Source organism: Notolepis coatsorum (genome assembly GCF_963971535.1).
Source record: "Notolepis coatsorum genome assembly, chromosome: 2".
In the NCBI taxonomy this organism is placed as follows: Eukaryota; Metazoa; Chordata; class Actinopteri; order Aulopiformes; family Paralepididae; genus Notolepis; species Notolepis coatsorum.
The window spans coordinates 212,519,469-212,546,964 of record NC_140166.1 but is presented as its reverse complement, the minus strand read 5'-3'; the positions used below and the strand labels follow the sequence as shown (position 1 = coordinate 212,546,964).

General features: G+C 43.9%; 1 protein-coding gene across 1 annotated transcript in view; it reads left to right on the top strand.

The window, feature by feature from the left end:
* The window catches only part of LOC311223734 (serine/threonine-protein phosphatase 2A regulatory subunit B'' subunit alpha-like), a gene marked incomplete at both ends in the record, with an annotated part of 90,833 nt that overhangs the window by 39,795 nt on the left and 23,542 nt on the right, over nt 1-27,496 (top strand). Inside the window, 2 exon segments of the mRNA XM_084308506.1 lie at nt 24,852-25,142; nt 27,062-27,165. Coding sequence (XP_084164632.1) covers nt 24,852-25,142; nt 27,062-27,165 — 395 coding nt within the window.

Genomic DNA, 27,496 nt, shown 5'->3' with positions numbered 1-27,496 from the left:
GAGATAGAAAAAGAGTGAGGATAGAGAGGAAGGAGAGAGAGAGTGGAGAGAGCGATAAAGAGAGGAGAGAGAGAGTGAGACAGAGAGAGAGGGAGAGGAGAGGAGAGAGAGAAGAGAGGGAGATAGGAGATAATAGGTATAAGAGGAGAGAGTAGAGGGAGGAGTGAGAGCGAGAAGAGAGAGAGAGAATGGGGGAGAGGGAGACAAGGGGAGGGAGGGGGAGAAGAAAGGGACTTGTTACACACACACACACGCTCACACACACACACACAGACAGATGATACACTGGAATTAGGAATTAGATATGCAAATGAATCTGCATGTATGTTTGTACATGTGTACTTTTGTGTATGTACATCTATGTTTTTATGTGTGTACTTGTGTGTGTACATGTATGTTTGTATGTGTGTACTAGCATGTATGTGTGTACTTGTGTGTGCGTACATGTATTTTGGGGGGGGGGGGGGGGGGTGGAAGTTCAGACCAGTGCCGGGAAACATTCATATTTATTGATCTGATTATCAGTGTGACTGTATCACTAGTTTTCTTTGATATTGTAAATCCTGATACACAATTTTGTTGTGTTGGTTATAAAAAAAATGTAAAAGAAGAAAAAAATGTATATACATTAAAAAGCAAATATAAAGTAAAATCACATTACCATACACAATGATTAGATATGTTTTTAATTGAAATATCTCTATCTATCTATCTATATCTATCTATCTATCTATCTATCTATCTATCTATCTATCTATCTATCTATCTATCTATCTATCTATCTATCTATCTATCTATCTACTTTCATAAACAACCCCCCCCCCCCCCCCCCCCACACACACACTCAGACACACACCAAAGAATTGTCAACAGCAAAAGGCCTGTGGTTCATAACTGACGATAAAGATGCACGTCGATTACAGATTACATTATGACTCTTGTGACCCCTACCCTTTCACGTGACCTCGGCTGACCTTTCCTAGTACGAGGACACGGCGTCTCGCGTCTGCGTGTCACACGTTACACGTATGCGGCGGCGTCTTCAAGGCGGCCGCTCGACACACCACCTCCCTCTCCTCTCTTCCTGGTGTCTCCTCCACACAGACAGAGGAGGATGCATCCTGGGAGCCCCTTCGGATGCCTTCCACGTGATGTCACCGCTCCGTTAGAACAGGGGGGGGGGGGGGGGGGGGGGGGGGGGGGATGTGAGCGGGGCGGGCCTTAGGACCCAGCGGAGAGGACAGGGTTACTCTGCCTGTCACTCGGATCGGAAAAGAGCACACAGCTGTCCCAATGGCATCTGTTCAGGCTCTCCTTACACACACACACACACACACACACACACATGTATACGCACGCGCACACACACACACACACACACACACACACACACACACACACACACACACACACACACACACACACACACACACACACACACTTCTTTATTCAGATATTTTCGGATACAACAAGTGCACAACTTGACTTGATGAAGGCGTGGTGAAGTGGTGGGAACTAACTTTCAATGCTGAGGAGAGAAAGAAAGAGGAGGGATGGAGAGAGGGGAGCGAGAGAGAGGAGGGATGGCAAGAGAGAGAGGGGGGAGAGAGAGGAGGGAGGGAGGGAGGGAGGGAGGGAGGGAGGGAGAGAGAGAGAGAGAGAGAGAGGGAGAGAGAGAGGAGGGATGGCAAGAGAGAGAGGGGGGGGAGAGAGAGGGGAGGGAGAGAGAGAGGGGAGGGAGGGAGGGAGGGAGAGAGAGGAGGGATGGCAAGAGCGAGAGAGAGAGAGGGGGAGGGAGAGAGAGGAGGGAGATATGAGGAGGGAGATAGAGATGAGGGGGAGAGAGTGAGAAGGGAGATAGAGAGGATACAAGATACAAGAGTTTTATTTGTCACGGCATACAAGTATACAATGAAATGCGGGGGTCTTGCCCGCAACGATGTTAGAGGGGAGATAGAGAGGAGGGAGATAGAGAGGAGGAGATAGAGGAGGAGGGAGGAAGAGAGAGAAAGGAGATAGAGAGGAGGGAGAGCGAGAGAGAGGAGGGAGAGGAGAGCGAGAGAGAGCGAGAGAGAGAGGAGGGAGGGAGAGATGGAAAGAGAGAGAGAGAGAGACGCGTTAGTGAAAGTAGTCCACACACAGATTGTGGTCTGTGTGTTGATAGACACTAGATAGTGATTGTATAATGTTTCCCCCTTTGGAACCGAGGTGAGAAGTCCTAGGAAAGATGTGTGTGTGTGTGTGGGGGTGGTGGGGGGTCTTCAGTATGAGTGTGTGGGGGGGTGGTGGGGGGTCTTCAGTATGAGTGTGCAGGTTTGGAATGTGACCTTGGTCTTTATCACAGCGTCCAGTTGTTCCAAGAATGTCTGCAGAGAGCTACCTAAAACACAAGGTGACTCACTTGTTTGGTCCTAAATTCTTACACACACGCACGCACACGCACGCACACGCACACGTGCACGCACACAGAGGAATTATGTGCATGTGTCCAGTGTGCCTTATCATCCTGTCACTATGTACAGACGGCCACCTGTCACGCACACATCCGTCACTGTCGGCGTATCGGAGCGATAGAACGTAGATTATAGAGGCGATGTGAAGATGGAGGGATGTTGAAGACGGATCAGAACATCGCCTCACATTAGCATGCAGCTTGTATTGGGCGGTGTAAACATAAATAATAACAAGGGGGCGCTGGTTTGCATTTTATGGACATAATCATGTAAAAAACGGTCACTTCCCTCCGGATTTTGGGGGGGGTTTGAGATACGTCAATTTGGGTGTTAACCTTTTTATTTATTTCTTTATTTCTTTTTGTTTACGTTATGCACTGACCAGGTTCCTTGACCCGGGAGACTCGTGGGAATCCATTCCAAACACACGGTATGCTTCCAGCTGGAGACCGGCCACGTCTCCACAGGGACACAGCGTTTCTCCGAGACGGCAGCCGCGTGTTTTTCTAGTTAAAGATATCCATCTCCTTAACAAGCGGCCATTCTCAGAAAGGTTGGCGTTTGTGGAGAGGTTCCCCCATGAGGCCACTGGAGGGCGCTGTAATCTCCCCTCGTATGTGTGTTTACTGCTGCCTATATATATATATATATATATATATAGTCCAGAGACAGTATGTTGTCTGGCAGGAGGGGGATGGCTGTATTTCATTGTGGGCTGTTTTACACTTGGATTTCTGGCAGAATCTTTCAGTGTTTATATAGGGGAATATATGTTTATATATTCACTGTTATATGAATAATGAACACTGTTGGTGTAACAATAAGAGGTTGTCATTTTCATTCACCAAATTGTAAATCTTTACACCTCATTTTTGGGGCATTTTCTTCACTTTGTGGAGGTCTTGCCCCCCCTGGCCCCTGTCTGGTCCGAGAGAGGTTTCAGCCGGTTTGGATCCACAGTCGGACCCTTGTTGCCGGTCAGAGAGAGTGCCTCGGCTCTCTGAGTCAGTACTGAAGGGGGGGCTGGTTGAAGGTTTGGACGCCACAGCCATGAGGTGAAGGGGTACGGGGGGGGGGGTGCATTCTGCTGACTCCTGTACGCACAGTGCAGCCTACACACCCCTTACCCCCCCCACACACACACACACACACACACATTCATTGTACCCTCCCTGCTGACTTGTAAGTGGCTTTGGATCAAACTATAAAAGCGTTGCCTAAATGACTCAAGTGATCAGTTAGTCGGACAGGAGTTTGACATTATTTACATTGGTGATAATTAGGGCGAGTTCTAGAGAGCTTGTTGAAGCATTTTAGTGTGAATATTAAAACGTTTTAGCTCGTGCCACTAAAAGGACAGGACTCGGGTTCCGCCGGGTCCGTGGCTCGTCCGGTTCTGTGCGGAGAGAACGTCCACGAAGTCGCCCCCCCCCCCCCCCCGCCCCCCCCCCCCCCCCGTGTTTCCCGACACCTCGCAGAACCGCTGACGCGACGTGACTGGTCTCGAAATCAAAACTAGGCGGGGCGGCCGTGGAATTCCCACGAGGCTATAACGCCGGAGAGGTGAACTATTCGCCGACTGGCATCGAGTTGCGCCGCGCGCGGTCACATGTAAACGTCCCGGTGAATATCGCCTTGCCGCTACATCACCGGTGACCTCTGTATCCTCGCTGACCTCCGTGAAAATAATCCTTGGATTGATTTCCCCACAACTGTTACACACACACACACACACACACACACACACACACACACACACACACACACACACACACACACACACACACACACACACTTCCCCGTTGCCTAACTTTAGTCGGAGGAGGACTGTGATTGGACAAGGCTCCAGCCCTTTGCGAAGCACTGCACACAGATATGCAATATGGCCGATCCCCCCTCCCCACCCTAATGCTCAGGACAGCCGGTGTGTGTGTGAGTGTGTGTGTGTCTGTGTCTGTGTGTGTGTGTGTGTGTGTGTGTGTGTGTGTGTGTGTTGCCAGACCCTGGCACGTCTCATATTTCTCAGTGCAGTCTTGTCAGTGCCGAGCTCAGAGCGACAGGCACCACCAGTGAGACAACGGCAGGTCCATACCATCCAGAGGAGCCACGCACGGGGCTTTCTTTCTGCCCACGAAGAGAGCCGCTCCGCTGGGCCTCAGCCAGTCCACCAGCCCCCCACCCCCCACCCCCCATCCCGCCCCGGTATCATGGTTCTACCTCGCCGCCGGTGTCCCAGCAAGACGAGCCTCTGGAATATCTCTCTGCAGGAGCACACTGTTGGATTACCGCTTGGGCCTTGGGAGGAGAGCGCTGTGTGACCGTCCGCACCGCTTCTTCTGAGTGTGTGTGTGTGTGTGTGCGTGTGTGTGTGTGTGTGTGTGTGAGTAGAGGCACGTGTTACTGTTGAGCACAGGTTTTCACAAGAGACATTTGTTTGTAAAGTCAGCTTGGAGACAGACGGGCAGACAGATGGTGGATATTACTCCTGCGCTCTCCTCAGCTGTCGCGGGCGTTCCGCTCGCCGCTCACTCGCCGGTGCCCTCCCCGGACATCTGGGCTCGTCCGGCGGCCCGGTGAGCGTCTGTAGCGCCGCCGTCCCCCGCCCCGCTCGTCCCCTGCCCCGCTGGGGCCCCAGGCCAGCCGCTCAGCCGTCGCTCAGCCGCCGTCGTCCTGTCAGTAGTAGTCGCCGCGCCGGTGGCCGTGTCCCGGTGGGGGGGGCGTCCGCGGCGTCGTCTCCTCCGCCTCCAGCATGATGATCAAGGAGGCGTCGCTGCGCCGGGACCCCGACCTGCGGGGGGAGCTGGCCTTCCTGGCCAGGGGCTGCGACTTTGTGCTCCCCTCGCGCTTCAAGAAGAGGATCAAGACCTACCAGCAGCAGCTCCAGCTGCAGGTCAGTCGGTTCAGCCGCGGAGGACGGAGGGAGGGAGGGAGGGGTGGAGGGAGGGAGGGAAGAACGGAGGGAGGGATGGAGGGATGCAGGGATGGATTGATGGAGGGAGGGATGGAGTCAAGTCAAGTCAAGAGTTTTATTTGTCACGGCATACAAGCATACAGTGAAATGCGGGTGGTCATGCCCGCAGCGATTGTGCAATAATACAAGTAATAAGAATAAGACGTAACAGGTCTAATGTACATAAAGTGAAAAAAAAAAAAAAAAATGCATGGTAAAAGACATGCTAAGGTCCTGCAATACAGTGTTAGCTACGGATGAGGCACTGGGTCTTATGTACACTACTATACAATACTATGCCATACAATATACAGTTATACTATGTGTCCTTATGCTAGCTTGCTATATGGAGGGAGGGATGGACAGAGGGATGGATGGACAGAGGGATGGATGATGGACGGATGGATGAATGGATGGGTGTAGTGTGTGAAGTGAGAGAAGAGGGGGGGGCGGGAAGCTTTGTTTTGATCTTTGGTCAAATCTTCCAATCAGGTCAAAACATTCAGGGTACAAATTGAGATGTGCAAAATACACACGTAGAAGGAAATACACAGAAAATACACTCAAAATAATCACACACACACACACACACACACACGAGATACACTTTTGCGTACAAAACACACACACACACACACACACACGTACAGATGCACAATATATTCCACATGCACGCACACACACAGCATAGTGTTTTTGTGCCACACACGGGGGGACGTGCTGGGGAAGAGGCAGATACCACCCGGGGTATTAATAGGCAGGGGCTTCAGAAATAGAGTGATAGAATGAATGCTGTGAAGAGGAGAGGGGGGGAGGGGGTTACAGCTGTCCTGCTCACACACACACACACACACACACACACACACACACACACACACACACACACACGCACACTCACACACACGCACACACACACACACACAGCTTTGTGATGTGGACTATAACGCATAACAACAAATCCTCTGGATCCTCCAGGGAGCTCGTACTCTAAACTGTGTTGAGTGTTAGTGAGTTTATACGTTTGCCTACTTGGCGCGCCGCTGTGTGGCATCGGGAACTTCCCCCGCCGTACGGACCGGACCCCGCGGTTCTGGTTCAAAGGTCTTTGTATGTCAAAGAAAGAGTGGATCCTGCGTGGACTGACTAAACATTCTGGCTGGTTCTGACCGGTACTCACAGGCAGACTGTCCAGAGTCCAGACTTGTCTTATTTGTCTTGTGAAATCACCGAGATCCACGTCGGTGTTGATGAGAGACGTCCGTTAACCCTTTCACTGCCGCACTACAGCAGGTTAACCCTTTTACTATCGCACACTACCGACGGTTACCTTCTGTAGTGTGTGGCAGTGAAAGGGTTAACCTTCTGTGTATCGTCGCAGAGGGTTAACTGCTTTGGTAGTGCGGCAGTGAAAGGGTTAAGTGGTTGTTTCCCCTGAGACCACTGGTGTTTAACCCCGTGAAGCGCCTGAAACCTGTTTACCGTTTGTTTTTACATCTCTCTCCGCCCCGGACACCCGGTCTCATATCGTGCCCCTGAGAATGAGGGATTCAATGTTTCACCCTGTAAATGGTTAATGCGTTTATAGAGAGCTTTCATCCAAAGCACTTGACAACTCGTGCCACTCGTCTGTTCACACACACGGCGAAGGGAGCCATGCCAAGGTGCTGCCAACCTGCCCGTTACGTGTAAGTGTCTCGCTCAAGGACACTTCGGCACGCCACCGGAAGGGGCCGGAATCTAACCGGGAACCTTCAGAATACCAGACGACCGCTCTTACCTCCTGAGCCACGTCCCAGGAAGTGAATAGTAATCGTTCACTCCTACGCAGAGCTATAGATGATATTGTGCGGAGTGGAGTGTGTAGTAATTGAAATGTAGTTCAAAGGTGTATTCTAGAAACAGTGTAATGCTAGTTTGACACAACTTGATTTTTCATTGACCACATTCACACAACGGCCATTATGCTCTTATGTCATGCTCAGGAATGGAATCCTAACCTGTACAGTGTACAGTGTCCCCCACCCCACCCACCCAACCACCTCCAATGTACAGTCCCCCCCCCCCCCCCCCCCCCCCCTCCTCCACCCACCCAACCCCACCCCACCTACCCAACCTCCTCCAATGTACAGTTTCTACGTCAAATGTATATACTCTCTTTTCTGGACTCTTTTTGTATCACAAACAGTACTGTATTTGCAAATCTGGTATGTCATAAATGTATAGATGTAGCAGTACTGTCTATCTGTATGTCGTGTGTGTCGTATATGTTTTGATGAATTGAAAATGGGGGACCCTGATGTAAACAAGACGAAAGTCTTTCTCTGGTCTGCATCCCCTTAACAATTGTGTGTATTGAGCTGTACTGTATTGTACCCATTCTGCAATCTGTTAATACAATTTTCAATCAATCAATCAATCAACCTGAGCATGACATAAGAGCAAACGTGTGAATAATGGTCAATTCTCAGTCCCTCTGCCTCGGATGAACGGTTGGATCGCTACCCGGAATGCATTTCTCTGGAACCTGGAGCGTGACTTTGTTTGGTCTCCTGCTCAGCACTCCTGGCACCAAGCATGTATAGGAATATTTATTAATCACTGATACTGTTCATATTGTGAGCGAACAGAAAACAAATATTCCATTCAGTTAAAAGGTGCTATAGATGACATTCGCCCTCTAGATGTCGCGCTAGAGCACCAGCGCGCCATTTATCCAATCAGGTGCATTCCACGTGGGGAAATGGGAAGTAGGGAGGGGCTACATGCAACATGTAAACAACAACATTCATTTTGGACCCGTCAACATTTTTTTTAACACTTTAATCGCCGATGACGTGTTTAGACGTCATTCCTCGCCATGCTCATTCTGCCGAAGACGCCGTAACTCGTCTTTGATATCAATAATTCAAAAATCTGTGACATGAGATGTACTGGTGAGCTCCACTCAACTGTCTAACGGTTCGAGAGCGCCATCTGGTGGCCGATCGGCAGGCCAAGAGGGAGGGGCGCGCCAAACAGGAAGTGCTCATCCATAATCCGTCCGGGCACTCGCGATCGGTAGCCGGACTCCATCTCAACACACTGGATAATCAATCGCTCGCCCTAACTCAATAAACAACGTTATTTGGACGTATATAGTATTATACAACCTGGAAATGGTTCATCAGGATCAACATCCCATAATCGAAAACTGTCTACTCCACGCTGATCGTCCAACGGCGTGAGGAAGATATGGTAAGATCCAGCGTTATTTTCTAACGTATTCTATACTAACTGATCTGATGATCATATGACCCACACTAGATGAATGGTATAACGTTGCCCACGGAATTATAAACGCCCCCTCGCCCATCCGGTCAATATCAGATGATACGTAGTAACTTCTAGAAGTACCTCCAGTTGAAATTTTTCATCTGGCAACGATCTCTACCAAACTGTATTTGATCATCAATATAATGCATTTGGAGATATAAATCAAGTTCTGGAGAAAGCTGCAGAAAACGATAAAAACATACTTATACTTTAGCCCATATTTTAGTATGAATATGTGAATGAAAAAGTATATCGTTGCTACACCCTGAACAATGGATATAGGACATTGAATGGGCCATAATAATGGCAATTTAGCAATAGAATTTAAAAAGTTATAGACTGCAAAGAAGGGGAACTTCTCCATAGACAAATAGAGCTGGCTAGGGATGGTAAATTATGAATTTGAACCATGGCGATCAAAGTGTTAACACTATGATCGCCGGGGACGAGTTAAGACGTCATTCCTAGCCATGCTCATTCTGCCGAAGACGCCGTAACTCGTCTTTGATGTCAATATTTCAAAAATCTGTGATCTAAATCATATTTCCCCTCCGGAGCCCTGAGATGTACTGGTGAGCTCCACTCAACTGTCTAACGGTTCGAGAGCGCCATCTGGTGGCCGATCGGCAGATCGGCCAAGAGGGAGGGGCGCGCCAAACAGGAAGTGCTCATCCATATGTGCTCCGGGCACTCGCGATCGGTAGCCGGACTCCATCTCAACACACTGGATGATCAATCGCTCGCCCTTACTCAATAAACAACGTTATTTGGACGTATATAGTATTATACAACCTGGAAATGGTTCATCAGGATCAACATCCCATAATCGAAAAGGGTCTACTCCACGCTGATCGTCCAACGGCGCGAGGAACATACGGTAAGATTCAGCGTTATTTTCTAACGTTTTCCATATAAACTGCTATGATGAACATATGACCCACTCTGGATGAATCATCTAACGCTGCCCACGGAATTATAAACGATCCCCCGCCTATCCGGTCATCATCAGATCATACGTAGATCATTCTAGAAGTACGTCCAGTTGAAATTTTTCATCTCGCGCCGATTGCTATCAAACTGTATTTCATCATCAATATAATGCATTTGGAGCTATAAATCAAGTTCTGGATAAAGCTGCAGAAAACGATAAAAACATACTTATACTTTAGACCATATTTTAGTATGAATATGTGAATGAAAAAGTTTAACGTTGCTACACCCTGAACAATACATATAGGACATTGAATGGGCCATAATAATGGCAATTTAGCAATAGAATTTAAAAAGTTATAGCCCTGCAAAGAAGGGGAACTTCTCCATAGACAAATAGAGCTGGCAAGGGATGGTAAATTATGAATTTAACCCATGGCGATCAAAGTGTTAATGATAAATTCATTCATTCATATTTTTATATTTGATTTTTTTGGGTTGGAAGTAATACTTTTATTATGCACCTTTCTAAAAGTTATGTGGATGTAGTATTATTTTTAAATGATTACTAGTGAGCCATTTCTACAGCACTATGGTCCCAGGCTCTGTTCTCCTGCCAGCTGGTCCCAGGGTCTTGGCTCCATGTATGTAGTTGTACTGCCTTGTGCCTCGCTGGCCGACTTGGTGACCGACTGAGAGACTATTTTAGGCAGACTGAAAAAAACAATTGGTGGCAGTTGGAACGGTAACGTATCTCATTATTATACCAGCGTGACTCAGCACTCTCTCTCTCTCTCTCTCTCTCTCTTGATGTCTCTCTCTCTCTCTCTCTCTCTCTCTCTCTTGATGTCTCTGTTTGGTTGCTCATAGCACTCTCTCTCTCTCTCTCTCTCTCTCTCTCTCTCTCTTGATGTCTCTGTTTGGTTGCTCATAGCACTCAGTTGTCTCTCTCTCTCTCTCTCTCTCTCTCTCTCTCTTGATGTCTCTGTTTAGTTGCTTATAGCACTCAGTTCTCTCTCAATTCAATTCAATTCAATTCAAATGGCTTTATTGGCATGACGTACTGTTGCCAAAGCAAATGATTAATATTAAACATAAACATGGATTACGAACAGATATCAAAGTACATACAAAATATCATCATAAAATAAAACATCAAATATTATGGCATAAACATGTCAGGTGACTGTCACTCACTGTCCCTCAGTCTATGGCAGGCAGCAACATAGGCTGCTGCTAGCTCACAGCTTGTTGAGTCCTCCCCTAGTAGGACTGGTCGTTTTTCTGTATCTGGTAGTGCAAGAAAACCTTTACCCCCTGAGGTCTAGAGTTTATAGCTCCACCTTCTCAGAATATTCTCTTTTTTTTTGTTACATAATGTAAAATTACAGATTCATACCTTCAAAATAAGCCATCAATTGTCAAATTTGAGACGATAGTTTTCAATCAATGTCCTATCAAACATTCTGGTAAAATCCTAACTACTTTTCAGGATAGGACTAGAACTTGATCCAAGTTCATTCAGCTATCTGATGAGAGAACTACACTCCCAGAATTCAATGTGATCATTGTCACTAGAACCATTTCACACCTGGAGCAAAGGCCCAGTCATTCCTTTGTTATTCCAGTGAATGGACCCAGCAGGAGGCCTAGCCTAGCGACAAGCGGCCACTACATAGTTGGGTATTGAAAAATGCTCATATCCAAAAGTAGTAGAGAGAGAGAGAGAGAGATAGAGAGAGAGAGATGGTATTTACAGTACTGTACCATATCAAAAAAAAGAAGCAAACCAATAACAATTTGTGGTTGTATTTCTCTAGAATGACTAGAAGACCTTCTGGGGTGGACGCCAAGCCTGTTCACACAACAGCAGGAACTTGCTGCACAGCCGCATGAATTTATTTTCATTGATGAGGCTGGATTCAACCTAAGCCTAGAGCCATATGAAATCCGCGTTCACGGAATCGCGGACGGAATCGCGGAATTAACCAATAAAAATGGAATCAACTGCAAAACGTGGAATATTGCAGAATTTGGCCTAATCTGGACTGAAATTTCGTTTTTGGGTGGAACGTTTGGTGTACACGCGACCGGGGAGGCGGGGACGCTACAGCGTGTTACACACAACACAGCCGCGGTGCTCAAGCGTCTGGCTGCTTGTGTTAACATCGTCAAGAAGCTAAACTATTCCACAATAAGCCCTCAATTCAGAGCAGAACAGTATCCTAATGACTTTTATGCCTCCGGTGATTAATGCAAACGACTGCCCTTTATAAACTAAATACACTTAAATAGCTATGTAACGTTATAGGACTATCTATGGAAATGATAGCTTCTAGAAGTTCTAGCTAAATCTGGTGCACCCATCAATTTGTTTAATGCAAACGATTGTCATTATACACTGCCCTTTATAATCTAAATAAACTTAAATAGCTATGAAACGTTACATTACATAGGACTATAGATGGAAATGATAGCTTCTTGCTAAATCTAGTGCACCCATCCATTTGTTTAATGCAAACTATTGTCATTATACACTGCCCTTTATAATCTAAATAAACTTAAATAGCTATGAAACGTTACAGTACATAGGACTATAGATGGAAATGATAGCTTCTTGCTAAATCTGGTGCACTCATCCATTTGTTTAATGCAAACGTTTGCCATTATACACTGTCCTTTATAAACGAAATAAACTAAACTAAAGGTGCCTAAATTATGCATTACTATATTTCATCACAATATAATAGATATAGCTAGGTTACTGACATTGTCATTGTGATAATGTCAGTAGTAGCTAGCTGTATCTATTGTTTACACTTGAAATATGTATTTTTATTTTGTCACAATATTAATTGAAAAATATTGTGTAAAATTGAACTGTATTTCTGAGTTGAAGCACTTAAAAACATTAAATGGACTGTTATATCTTATTCAATTGTGGACATTTATTCATTCCCACTTATTAGACACTATTTCTGATGGTAAAATGAGCATAAAAGGCAAAATACAGAATTCTGAAATATTAAAACGGAAAAAATGGAATTTGGGAAAAAATAAAATGGAATTTGGAAAATAATAAAACGGATTTCATATGGCTCTACCTAAGCCAAACAACACACATTCAAATCCAACCCTAACTAACCTTACTGTCATGCACTTGTCCTAATATACTAACCTACACTGTAGCACTCAACACTTTGATGAACATTGTTAGTTACTCAGCTGATAGAGTTGTGCCCTTCCTGATGACTTGTCGTACAGAACTTGTAAGTCGCTTTGGATAAAAGCGTCAGCTAAATGACTAGATGTAAATGTAATGTGTAAATGTGTAAATGTAAATGTGTGTGTGTGTGTGTGTGTGTGTGTGTGTGTGTGTGTGTGTGTGTGTGTGTGTGTGTGTGTGTGTGTGTGTGTGTGTGTGTGTGTGTGTGTGTGTGTGTGTGTGTGTGTGTGTGTGTGTGTGTGTGTGTGTGTGTGTGTGTGTGTGTGTGTGTGTGTGTGCGCGCGTGTGTGAAAGTAAGACATCCTTGACTTAGTAAACTCACTGACAGCACGTGTGGCAGATTTATATCCAGCTTTTAATTTGATCGTTTGTTTGTGTGTTTCTGTGTGTGTGTGTGTCTGTGTCTGTCTGTCTGTGTATGTGTGTCTGTGAAACATGTCTTGTACTCATTTACCTCACTAAATACAGCAATGTGTAACTGTAGATTTCAAGAGAGAGAGAGAGAGAGAGAGAGAGAGAGAGAGAGACATTTATAATAATTATATTATTAATTCGTTTTTTTACACACACACACTAATAACATGATCATAACCAAACCAATTTCAAATGTATCATCAAGTACAAAATAGATTTGATCGTAATATTTATGAGAATGCATGTTTTTTCACACTACAGGAGGAGTATGTCACAGTATGATGTCATAATCGAACATTCTAGAACATTTGTGTTCTATATATGCAACAATTCTCTGAGCATTTCCTGGCATTTTTTCAGACTACAACATCAATCCAGACTGGTTTGACCCTGACAGCACGTGTGGCAGAGAGAGAGAGAGAGAGAGAGAGAGAACAGGTCTTCACCTCTCTACTTTCTACTCTACTCAGATGGTATTTACAGTACTGTACCAACCACCGTTATAGTTGATCATGACACTGCCAGAAAGGATGTAGTATTCCTTCTAGATGGTTCTGACGGCACAAGGAATGGATTCCCAGCTATGCGTAATTTTGTTGAGAGAGTGGTGGAGAAACTCAATGTGGGAGAAAACAAAGACCAAAGACAACTGGAATAGAATATCACACAATTTTATTAAAAACACATAGAGAATAATAATCAACAAGAAACATCAACTGTATCAATTGTATTGTACAATGAACAACCCTATATATCACTTTTGGATTACAATAGTAATACAAGGTAATGTACTGATTTCTTTTGATTTCTCTGTTTGAGAGAGAGAGAGAGAGAGAGAGAGAGAGAGAGAGAGTGTGTGTGTGTGTGTGTGTGTGTGCAGGGGAGTAGCTGGGGGGGGGGGGGTTAGGATGATTCCAAGGGCCCAGCAAATGCCCCAATTTTTTTTATAGATTGGGGGCCCCACATTTTTTAATAGATTGGGGGCCCACAAATTGATTCTTTCATGGGGCCCAGAATCTCCAGCTACGCCCCTGTGAGCGCACCTTTCTACTCTAGAGAGCTGTCATCACCGTGATGCGCGCTTGAATGAACTGCGAGATAACTCATAACTCGTACACACATGCACTCTGTCTCTGCCATACAGTATGTTGTTTTAGCGCGACGTGGGTATATACACGGGCGAGGATGAAAGCATGTTAGACTACTTTTAATACATAAATTAACGTTCCGTCGGGTCCCGTGTATTCTCGAGAATGATAATAATAATAATAATGCAGGACCTCTTCAGATTATATTATCAACGACAGACAGTGAGAAACACAACCCCCCCCCCCTCTCGCGCTGAAGAATATGCATATTAGATCACTCAGTGATTAACACCTATGCGCTGTTTGTGTGTGCGCGCGTCCATGTATGTGCGTTTCGTGACGCGTTGTAGTTCTTATCGCAAATGGAGATTATTACAAGCATACCATCTAGCAAGAATTAAACGTATTTACAAGTCATATTAGGTTTAGCAAGTTGGGGGACGTATACCTTACATGTCAAAGCACTAGAAATGGCAATTTTTCTATTTTTATCGATTTCTGAAAAGATGTCCTTTTTGAGCATTTAAGAGGGATTCTAATTTCTTTTGTTGTCCGCCGACGGGTTCAAAGCTCCAGCGTGACCCCTAAGGGTTACATTTTCTTTAAATGCGTTTCTCTAATATATTTATATTTTTCGCATTTGGTGAGGAAGTGCAACTCAGTTTCAGGCTCGCTGAGGATGCAATGACAGCACAGCCTTTGCTCTGCAGGAAGCCAGGTTTTCCTGTGCCTCCCCTTTTCAACAGCGAGGCTGTGCTCACTCAGTCTGTATTTTGTCAAGGTTCTTTTTAGTTGTTGATCAGTCACCATGCTCAAACAATCTGCTATGGTGTACTGTCGATTTAGAGCCAGATAGCACTGCATTTTGCTCTGTGCTTTTGTTTGTGTTTTCCAATAGGTGATGTAGTTTTGTTTTAGCTGTGTAGTAATTTGATTGATTCTGATTGGTGATGTGTTCTGTTCCTGATGTGTGTTAATAGAGCAGGTTTGTGGACTCAGCCTCAGGACCAGCTGGGTAAGGGGGTTCCTGATGCTCCGCTTGGCACTGCAGGGCTTGATAATGGTGATAATGGTACGATAGGGGGTCACTTTGTTTTAGGTGTGTCCAAAAGTTAATTGCTCTTTTTTGTATTTTTAGTATTAGTGGGTAACGGCCTAATTCTGCCCTGCATGCATTGTTTGTAGTTTTCCTCTGGACATGTAGGAGAATCTTACAGAACTCTGCATGCAGGGTCTCAATGGGGTGTTTGTCCCATTGGGTAAAGTCTTGTTTTGTAAGTGGACCCCACACCTCACTGCCATAGAGTGCAATTGGTTCAATAACACATTCAATAAATTTTAACCAAATTTGAATTGGTATTTCTGTTTGTATATTTCTTTTTATGGCATAGAAAGCCCGGCGTGCTTTCCCTCTCAGCCAGTGGAGGTTTCTCTATGACAACACGTGAAACACAAATTCACTCATAATTCATAATTATTATTAATTTACATATATATTTTTTTTTTAATTATTATTTTTTTTTTTATTAGAAACGTTTTCCTCTGTAAAAAGAAAATGCCAGTGATTATTTTTTTCTTCAAAAATGGCCAAAATTGACAGCTCTGAGCAAGCCTGCACTGCAGTAATGACTGCAGTAATATTCGTGCAGAATAACTTCACAGGTTGACCCAATGTTAAATAAATAATAAATAATAGCCAATCAAAATAGGCTATTAACTTCATCTAAGCACGGTCTGTGCAGTTAAACTATTGCCATTGAATGGAGGCTTGAATGATTGACAGCCTTGACAATCCAATAATACACGGAGGATGAATGATTGGCAGCCTTCGAAATCCAATCAGAGTCTGCCTGGCAAAAATACCTGCGGAACTGCAGCTGGACTGGCTTCAGTGTTCTAGTCAAAGTTGTGTTCCATCATCTCATGTGTGCAATTTGCCCGAAGAACATTAATTTGCCTAATATAATCATTCATATTTTAAGATCTTTATTCACTTGTTCACTTATTGTTGTGCACTGCATCGTTTACTTGGATGATATATCTTTTTTTTTTTTATCTCAGTTGAAGACTAGTGTAGTTGTAGTTGACGTGAACGTGCCATCTTGGACTGTGAAGGCAAGGCTTAGCAAGCTAGTAGTTTACAGTACACACAGTAGGCTAAATTAAACTTTGCGTCAACATTAGGACCGAAGTATAAACCAGCAACTGAGCAACATGAAGAAGTGGACATATGTGACTCGACGTGACCAAACCCGATTTGATCCGGTGAGAAACAAGTGCCAGAAAAGGAACAATTGTCTTGCTCTTCAGAAAATCGAAAAAATCTAAATCTGTTTTTTTTTTACATCTTTGAAATGTCAATAATGTGTTCTCTTATTTGCCCTTATTTGCAAACTTAAATACAACTTTTAAATGAGGTAATTATTGTTATATAGTTCGACAGTATTGTCTCTCAATACTGTGGAAAAACTACAGGTGAGGGCATTTACGGTGTGGGTCTGTCAGCTTAACAGGTACTTAAGAGGTGTTGAAACACACACAGCCAAACACTCTCCTTTCTTAGCAGGGAGAAGAACAATGTTTATACACTTTATCTTAACGTTATAAGTTATAGCAACGCAACAAACGCAGTGTCCTGTCCATATAAAAAAGATTAAAATAAAACGCGAGTCCGCGCGGGTGTATTGTCATTAAATGAAACAACATTAAAACACATTTAGAATGTCACGAATTTGATGAGCGAACGAATTTAATTCGAGTGAATTTATTGCAACCTAATGGTATAAGAAGTAAATTCATTCAATAGGGAAACTCAAAGAAAATAACAAACAACTTATTATCATTATAGGACGCGTTGGTTGTTGTTGTAGACGAACGCGCGCTGGCAATTAATTTGATGACAAGACAAACGTCTTTCTGGGTCTGCATCCCCTTAACAATTGTGTGTATTGAGCTGTACTGTATTATTGCAACTTGGCTTGAATCCGCAGCAATAAGCCAGATAAACAAAATTGTATTAACGCGCCTCGTTAAATCCTCCGCTGTTTCCTCTCTCTCAGTGCTCCACTGTCCGGCTGGCTGCTCTGCCTGTCTGTCTGGCTACTCTGATCCAATCACATTCAGCGTTTCTCCCCCCCCCACCCACAGTCTGCGAATCAGAGCAGAGTAGGGCGGGTTTTCACGGAATGGAAACAGTCTCTTTGCTTGTGAAGAGTGGCAGAAACGCAGCTACGAAACAAAACAGTTATTTTGATGCAGCCTTTCCTTGCTGGTGTTTGTGAGGTTTAGTGAGTTAACAGAAGGTTAACCTTTCACTACCACACTACAGAAGGTTAACCCTTTCACTGCCACACTACAGAAGGTTAACCCTTTCACTGCCACACTACAGAAGGTTAACCTTTCACTACCACACTACAGAAGGTTAACCCTTTCACTGCCACACTACAGAAGGTTAACTTGATTGATTGATTGATTGAAAACTTTATTAACAGATTGCAGAATGGGTACAATACAGTACAGCTCAATACACACAATTGTTAAGGGGATGCAGACCAGAGAAAGACTTTCATCTTGTTTACATCAGGATCCCCCATTTTCAATTCATCATAGAAAATAATGTTATGAATGCCCGAAAACATTTGTGATGTCACAGTATGATGTCATAATCAAACATTCTAGAACATTTGTGTATCTATTCAACAATTCTCTCACAGCTACAGAAGGTTAACCCTTTCACTGCCACACTACAGAAGGTTAACCTTTAAATCTAAACATCTAAATGCTTATTGATGTAGCCTTTCCTTCAGCCAATACCTTGACCCCCAACATTACATGGCTTATGTGAGGCTTCCAACAAACCTTTCACTACCACACTACAGACGGTTAACCCTTTCACTACCACACTACAGAAGGCTAACCTTTCCTTATAATACATTTACATTTAGTCATTTAGCTTTTAGACTTACAAGGCAAATACTTCAACTGCCACAACAACTTGCCACAAGACAGAGTCATTGCCATAACAAAAGAGCCTGATGCAAGGTTTTAATGTCCCCAGAGAGAGGGGGGCCATGGAATACAATGCATTCTGGGTAGGGTTGTAGTTGATTAAATCACAGGTGTGAACCTCTCCACAAGTTCGAAGACCATTCAGCTCTGAATGCGTTTACTGATATCTCCATGATTCATAGGATGTAGCTTGAAAAATATCCCACCAAAATGTTCAAGTGATGGCTTATTTTAAGGTATGAATCTGTACTTTCACAATATGTAAAAAAAAAAAATTGGACCTTACCTCAACAAGTCCCGCGCCCCCATGCCCAGTCACATATGCACCTGGATCAGAAAAAAGTAAGTTGTAGTGTTTGCAAAACGAAAGCCTGCTTAGCCTTGATGCTAACGTTAGCTAACTGTTTAGAGAACAATACTTGTAGTAGACTTGATTAAGGGATTGAAACGTTGTTAACTTGGCTATGTCACATATAAACACAATGTAGTGTATCACGTTGGCTGCTGGCTGCTAATGCAGCCTGCAGATAATATTTGCATGTGCACTGTGTTAGTGTAAATTAATGAATGTTGCCGCTAGCTTGTGGCTAGGCTAGCGTACTTTGCGGATGGCTAACGTTAGCCAGCCGAATTGTTTAGAGACTTGATTAAGGGATTGAAACGTTGTTAACTTGGCTATGTCACATATAAACACAATGTAATGTATCACATTGGCTGCTGGCTGCTAATGCAGCCTGCAGATAATAATTGCATGTGCACTGTGTTAGTGTAAATGAATGAATGTTGCCGCTAGCTTGTGGCTAGGCTAGCGTACTTTGCGGATGGCTAACGTTAGCCAGCCGAATTGTTTAGAGACTTGATTAAGGGATTGAAACGTTGTTAACTTGGCTATGTCACATATAAACACAATGTAATGTATCATGTTGGCTGCTGGCTGCTAATTCAGCCTGCAGATAATATTTGCATGTGCACTGTGTTAGTGGTGAATGAATGAATGAATGTTGCCGCTAGCTTGTGGCTAGGCTAGCGTACTTTGCTGATGCACGGCTGATCTAGTGCCTCTGTGGCTCTGCTGATTTGTCACTGTGAGATTCATGTGGTGGAACTTTGGTGTGCTCTTATGAATGAGAACTGCTATCTTGTCCGTTGTGTGTGGGTTTGTGTCTGAAACGACCGGTGGCTTGTGTGTGTTGCGTGAGATGCAGAAGTAAACATTGCCAGGCATTGTAGTTCTCGGACCGCTTTCACCCACAGTTAAAGGAGACATGACATGCTGGTTTGATGAAATGTATAGTGTAAATGAAATGAATAGTTTATGTATATTCAATAGTCAGTGTTGGGCAAGTTACTTTTAAAAAGTAACTAGTTACAGTTACTAGTTACTTCTTCCAAAAAGTAACTAAATTACTTACTCAGTTACAAATTATAAAAGTAACTAGTTACTTCAGAAAGTAACTATTGCGTTACTTTAATTTTTTTTTTACATAAACAACATACACAAATCTAAACTATTTTAATGTTGCTGTGGGACAAAGTGAGACTAGCCTCCAATCAAATGCCATGTATGTAGATATTATAATTACTATGTTTATATAGTGGATCATACAAATACAATAGATGTTTTGGAACTTTTGATATGTATTAACAGGCCACAACTGGGCAACATTAAATTATGCTTGTTAAGCACTATACCAAAAATAAATAACAAATATATACTGATTGATTGAACATTTTCAATTCATGACATACACAACATACAGATATAAGAATCGAATCGAATCATTCTAAACTAATCTAATCATGACATTTAAGACATGCATGACATACAGATATATATCTCTGCGCACCAGACTGTGCTATTAAACCAGGAAGTGCAGCACTATGTTGAGCCCATAGATATTATATAGAACTATATATCTATGGTTGAGCCACTACTGCCCTGCGCTGCAACACAACAAGAGTGAACCGCGGTCTCACGGTGACTGCTCGCTTATTATGTTGTTCCGTTGGATTCGTTTTGGATTATTTGGGCTCAAACCGTACACTACACGGACCCGCGGTCTCACGCAGAATGAATCGCTTGTGTTGTGGCTCAGACTCTGGATGCGTTAGACCCGCCCACCTCTACCTCTGATTGGCTTACCATGACATTTTACTCAGCCTCAGCCAATCGTCAGCATGTATCCGCTTGACTCGCGCACTGCCCACTAAACAAGGAAGAACATTGCCTCTCAGCGCAGATATCTGTCTGATGAAAGAAACGGGTTCATTCATAGTAACGCGCCGGATTTATTTGCAGTAACGGTAACAGCGTTATTGAGATTGGAAGAGTCGTTACTGAAAGTAAGTAAGTAACGCCGTTACTTATAGCGCCGTTATTCCCATCACTGTCAATAGTAGTATTGATAGTATATTAGTATGTATATTGATATTAATATTAATATTAATTAATTGATTGGTGTTGGTATTAATATTAATATATAGTGTATATTAATATTATGTTTTCATCTGTGTCCACTGACCACTGACACACAGTGGGGGATGTTTTAAAAATATAATTTAATATATAATATAATAATTTGTGCTTCACCAAAAAATTTGGTCACCAGCCTCCACTGCTCTCAGCTCATTGACTGCTTCCTTAAAATGTCCAGTTGAACTTAGCTTTAGTCCTAAATAGGTGTAGTGTGTGCAGTACTCTACATGTTTTGTACCAATTGAGAACTTTGGTAGGACGTCCTGAGGCTATGGTTAGACTAGTGTATTCCTGGCGTTTTTTTATACGTTTTTGACGACGTTTGATGTCCTATCTACACAGAAATGCGTTTTTTGGCGTTTTTTTGTGGATACGGCTGAAACGCAAAATTGTGTTTGCGTTTGGAGATACGCAAAAAAAACGCTTCGACAACAGCGTGTAGTCAGCACGGAGCAGTTGTTGCGAAAACGCCCATGCGCAGTAGATACCATCTGCGTGCCCTTCCGGTGACAACAGTGTGTGTGTTTGGGACAGAGCTCCGTGTCCCAAATAGCTTCAGCTACCATGTGTTGTCAAGTTATTGTTATAAGGACCCCAGTCCAAGCTACAACAGTCTGCATTCCCTTAACAATTGTTTGTATTGAGCCGTATTGTATTGTACTGTTGTGGCTGATGGTTGTTTAACACAGCAGGAGACGATATTTCCAATTTCAACAGGCAATTTGTTTAATGAAAGAAAGTTTTAACAGCAGAAGCTATGGATCATCAGACGGTCACCACAGTTGAAGAAAAACACTCTAACCTCTCAATCCCTCTGCTTGTCCCATAAATCCCCTCTCAGTCCTGCCCCCACATGACAGATATGATGACGTGTCATATCATATCAGATATGACATGACGTACATTAAGATGACACAACATTGAGCTGTACTGTACTGTACCCATTCTGCAATCTGTTAATAAACTTTTCAATCAATCAATCAAACACGTAGATTTAACATCGAAGAGAGATAAAAACATTAAGAAGAACATAGATTTAACATCGAAGAGAGATGCAAGATTAGTGAGATGTGTGTGTGTATATGTGTATGTATGAAAGAGAGAAAAGATTAAAGAGAGAAAAGATTAGATGTGTGTGTGTATATGTATGTGTGTAAAAGAGAGAAAAGATTAAAGAGAGAAAAGATTAAATGTGTGTGTGTATATGTATGTGTGTAAAAGAGAGAAAAGATTAAAGAGAGAAAAGATTAAATGTGTGTGTGTATATGTGTATGTATGAAAGAGAGAAAAGAACAAGATATGATGTACACAAGATTAGAGCACACGATATGATGTACTGAAATGTCCATCTGCCTATCTCCAAGTTGTTTTAAGAACATCAGCCAGACCGTCTTTCAGTACTGCTTAGTTGACTCATATTAAACTAGTTCACCTCATATACACATTTTCCCCAACAGTACCCATATGCAATATGTTAAATAAAGTTTACATCCATTCATTCTGCTAGCATTACCGATTGCATGAGCAGCTGGCTAACGTGAGCTATCAGGATTCAGACCCTGTTAGCTCAGAGTTCCTCTTTCAACTTAACAAGCATTAAACAAAATGGCCCAGTCATCTATTCACCTTTGTTTAATACACACAGCGTTGTCTCTAATGTTATCTAACTACTGATAGCTTGCGATATCATCAGTTTTGGTGCTAGCTAAGTAGCGTGAGCTAACGTTAGCTTCTAGCCACAATGCTATATTGTTATAATGGCATACTCCATTGACGTTAGCATTCAGCTAACAATGCTACCGATCGTTTTTTAGACTAAACTATCCGCTCTTGGTGGTCACTTGTGTTGATGTTAGTTTTGTTTCATCAACAAATGACAGGCAGAACACACAGTGAATGTATCCGTTTTGTTTATTGCACTTTTATTAGGCTTTGCTGAGAAATAATTGCTGCATTGGGTAACTAGGCAAAAGATGGTGGCCGCCTTATTGACATTTTCTTTGCTGGAGCTTCCACCAGGAAGTGTATTGGCACATTCGTTCTGATTGGTTGAAATTGCCTTCATGTTTGCCACCTACTGCCACCTACTGCTTTGGCAGTGTACTACATCAGTGTGCTCGGCTGACAAAAACGAAAAAAAAACGAAAGTGTGACTCGAGGCGCATGACTACGCGGCGATACGTATAAGAAAACAATACGAAATGATACGAAAGGTGTAACCGCAGCCTGAGATCTGGATCTTTTTTGGAATATCATTATTTTGGTATTTTTGGGGTTTACTGCCAGTTCTCTCTCTCTCTCTCTCTCTCTCTCTCTCTCTCTCTCTCTCTCTCTCTCTCTCTCTCTCTTGATGTCTCTGTTTAGTTGCTCATAGCACTCAGTTCTCTCTCTCTATCTCTCTCTCTCTCTCTCTCTCTCTCTCTCTCCTTGATGTCTCTGTTTGGTTGCACATAGCACTCAGTTCTCTCTCTCTTGATGTCTCTGTTTGGTTGCTCATAGCACTCAGTTGTCTCTCTTTCTTTCTCTCTCTCTCTCTCTCTCTCTCTCTCCTTGATGTCTCTGTTTGGTTGCACATAGCACTGAGGCCCTGTCCACACGAGCACTGGATTTAATATAACCATGATTGTATGTGTGCAGTTGCACTGTTCGGCCACACACAACCGGGGATTTGCTACACTGCAACGCGGTCTTGAAAACCGGAGCCCAGGGTGAAGTTTTGCGGTTTTGCAGTTGCGTGTGGGCATAGCAACCGAGGTTATTCCCAGTGTTTACAGCAGAGCTGTCGCAATTATTTCCCATGTTCACGGCAGACTGTCGCAAACAATAGCAAGTTAGTAACCAAGCACGGGGTTAGAGTGATTAGAGCAGAGCCAGCTACACCAGTGTTTACAGCAGAGCTGTCCCAAGTAGCGTTATATGAAAATGATTGTAACAAACTTTTGTTCGAAACGTATCGTCTGTGTTGAAGAGTGTTGTGATCGACTGATGTCTGTTGTCGCATTCCTGACCTGATGCTCAGAGTAAACATGTAGCTGCGGCTAAACTAAACTCATGTGTTGTCAAGTTATTGTTATAAGGAACCCAGTCCAGACTGCGTCCCCTTAACAATTGTTTGTATTGAGCCGTATTGTATTGTACCCATTCTGCAATGTGTTAAATAACGTTTGCATCCATTCATAGCGGTAACGTTACCACATTACGTTAGCATTTAAGCTATATACTATAGCATGTATATATATTATATATATATATATGTATATTAGCATGTAGCTAACAACACCGGCGGTCTTTTGTGAGACTAAACTATCCGCTCTTGGTGGTAAATTGTGTTGCTCAGTTGGTTTTGTTTCATCAACAAATGAGAGGCAGAACACACAGTGAATGTATCCGTTTATTTATTGCACTTTTATTGCAGTTTCTTTCTTTGCTGAAAAATATATCCTCTGTTGGCAAAATTACATTTAAAGATGGCGGCTAAACAGGAAGTGTAGTGAGCGTTCAACCTTTTCTGATTGGTTGAAATGGCCTTCATGTCTGAACAACATCGCCGCCTACTGTTTTGGCATTGTACTACATGTATCGGTTGCTGGTTTTTCCAACCTGCCGTGGGTACGCAATTATATGCGGTTGTTCACCTGTGTTCACCTGTGTGGACGGGGTTTTATTTTTTTCAAACTTCGGTTACATTAAATCCAGCGCTCGTGTGGACAGGGCCTCAGTTCCCTCTCTCTCTCTCTCTCTCTCTCTCTCTCTCTCTCTCTCCCTCTCTCTCTCAATGTCTCTGTTTAGTTGCTCATAGCACTCAGTTGTCTCTCTCTCTCTCTCTCTCTCAATGTCTCTGTTTAGTTGCTCATAGCACTCAGTTGTCTCTCTCTCTCTCTCTCTCTCGCTCTCTCTTTCTCTCTCTCTCTCTCTCTCCCTCTCTCTCTCAATGTCTCTGTTTAGTTGCTCATAGCACTCAGTTGTCTCTCTCTCTCTCTCTCTCTCTCTCCAGGTTCAGGCCAAACTAGAGAAGAAGCCGGGCACACCTCCCCCGGCCCCTTCCCCGGCCCCCGCCACCCCTGTACCCCGCTCGCCCAGCCCCCCTCCCCCTGCCCCGGTCGTAGTCACCCCTCCCCCCCCGCCCCCCACCCACATCAACATTCCCAGGTTTTACTACCCTCGTGGGCTGCCCGTGCTGGTGCCGGCCCCCAAGCATGATGCAGCGATCACCATCATCGAGACAGCCTTCACGGAGTTCGAGGAGGAGAAGGCCGACATTTATGAGATGGGCAAGATCGCCAAGGTCAGCGTTTTTTTTTTTTTTTAACGCAACACACAGTAACAGTAAGCATGACAAGGACATATAAACGGTCACAATAAAAGCCTTTCTGTCGGGTACCCTGCGTGACAAGAGAAGCACACGGAACCTACACGTCCTTCACTGTATCTATATCTGTACATATCCTACGCTCCTAGTTATACTGCTGGCCAGTCGTATGCTTGGTTCTGTATGAGCCTCCTGAGATTGTAAAAAAAAACAAGTAAAAAGAATAAAGACCAAACACTATACAAAATATACAATATATAAAATGCAACTAACTACTAAAATGCTAAATGTGGTGTAGTGTTAAAAGGTGTTTAAGGGGGGGCGGTTAGGTGGCCGAGCGGAGATTGCGTTCGTCACCAGCCCCGGAGCTGAGCTGGATAAATTATTCGCCTGTTCGAATCCAGCTCACAGCTCCGGGGTTGTCACCAGCTTGGCTGGCCGTCTGCACTGATACAATTGGCAGTATTAGAGGGTGGGAGAAGCTGGCGGGGTGGGTCCGGGTCGTTGTAAACAGCGACTCCTACAGTTCGGTCGGGGCGCCTGCTAAGCGCGGATTGGACGTGAGGGGGATAGTGTGGTCCTCCCACACGCTACGCCCTCTCAATGAGAGTCCGCGCTGCCAGGTGAAAAGAAGCGGTGATTGGCTGGACGTGTGTCGGAGGAAGCACGTGGTAGCCTCCACTCTCCCAGATGATCTGACTGTGGGGGGTAAAGCGCAGCGACCAGGAAGGGACTGGGAATTGGCATACGACTAACATTGGGATGGGAGAAAATCGGAGGAAAATGGAGGGGGAAAAAGACAAAAAAAAAAAAAAAAAAAAAAAAAGTGTTTAAGGGCGCCCCAGTTACAGCTAACGTTCGAACCCCTTAACAGGCGGGCACATTCAGCATAAAAAGCCGGTGGATTGCATACCCAAAGTAATTTGCGATTTATTATACTTTATACGTATATAGCACATGCATGCGTCTGATCTCCTTTGAAAGGTAACATTCTGAAGTTTTTTTTTTACACGGAAAATCACGTCTAGTGCTAATGTAATAGAGAAACAGGTTTTCAATCTGAACAATCTGAGATAAAATATTTGCTCCTTACTTTTGTGTTGACTTGTTGCCAGATACCTGTTTTTTTGTTCCAGCTGAGAGGTAGGAGCTGGAAAACATAACAGTTCCATAGCCTGAAGTCTTATAGTCATACAGGTCCAAAGATTATAAAAATATTGAAACGGGAGGACGGCGGGATCACAATCACAACTTAGTAGGACTTTGCATTTCAACTAAGCCAAGTTTGAAGTCACACAGACACAGCTGTTGCAACAGGAGGCCAGTGTTGTAGTCGAGTCACTAAAGAAAGAGCCCCGGTCGAGTCCGAGTCGAGTCCCCGTTACCCTAGTCTGAGTCCAAGTCCCCGTTACCCTAGTCTGAGTCCAAGTCCAAGTCATCAAGGTTGAGTCCACTCCACTCTGGCAGTCAAAGAGCTGACATACAAATAAAGAAAGGTCTACATTAAACATAAATTACACAGCGGTCACCATTTCAAAGGCAGTTTATTTACTTTGTGACACAATAGCCAATAACAATGACACACTAGCCATCACTATCTTATGCCAAATGATTAGAATTTTTTTTTTTTTTTTTAATAATTTAAAATAAATAACTGTATTTATCAATTAACAAGTCCAAGTCCTCGTCTGCACCTTCCGAGTCCGAATGCAGTCAATGCTCGAGTCCAAGTCGAGTCACGAGTCCTGCAACAGGCTGCCGTCTCAGGAGGACATGGGATTAATAAGGTTCCTGCGCTGAAAGACTTTAGGGACATGGTGCCTCTGCTGTTCTGCAGGACGAGTTATGTCTGTTAGGTAACAACAACAACACTGTGTCTGGGTGTCTGTCCACAGGCGTGCGGGTGTCCCCTGTACTGGAAGGCTCCCATGTTCAACGGAGCCGGAGGGGAGAGGACGGGCTTTGTCTCGGTTCACTCCTTCATCGCGACGTGGAGGAAGTAAGACCCTTCACCTTCGCTTTGACCTTCATCTCGTTATCAACCAGCATCGTGTTAGTGTTGTTAACTTTCTCTCTGCCTCATCACCTCATCCTCTCTTCTCTTCCCCACCTCTCTTCTCTCCTCCTCTCCTCTCTCCTCTCCTCCTCTCCTCTCTCCTCTCCTCTCCTCTCCTCTCTCCTCCTCTCCTCTCCTCTCATCCCCTCATCTCTTCTCCCCATCCACTCTTCTCTTCTCCACCTCTCTTCTCCTCTCCTCTCTTCCCCTCATCTCTTCTCCCCATCCTCTGTTCTCTTCTCTCCTCTCCTCTCTTCCCCTCATCTCTTCTCCC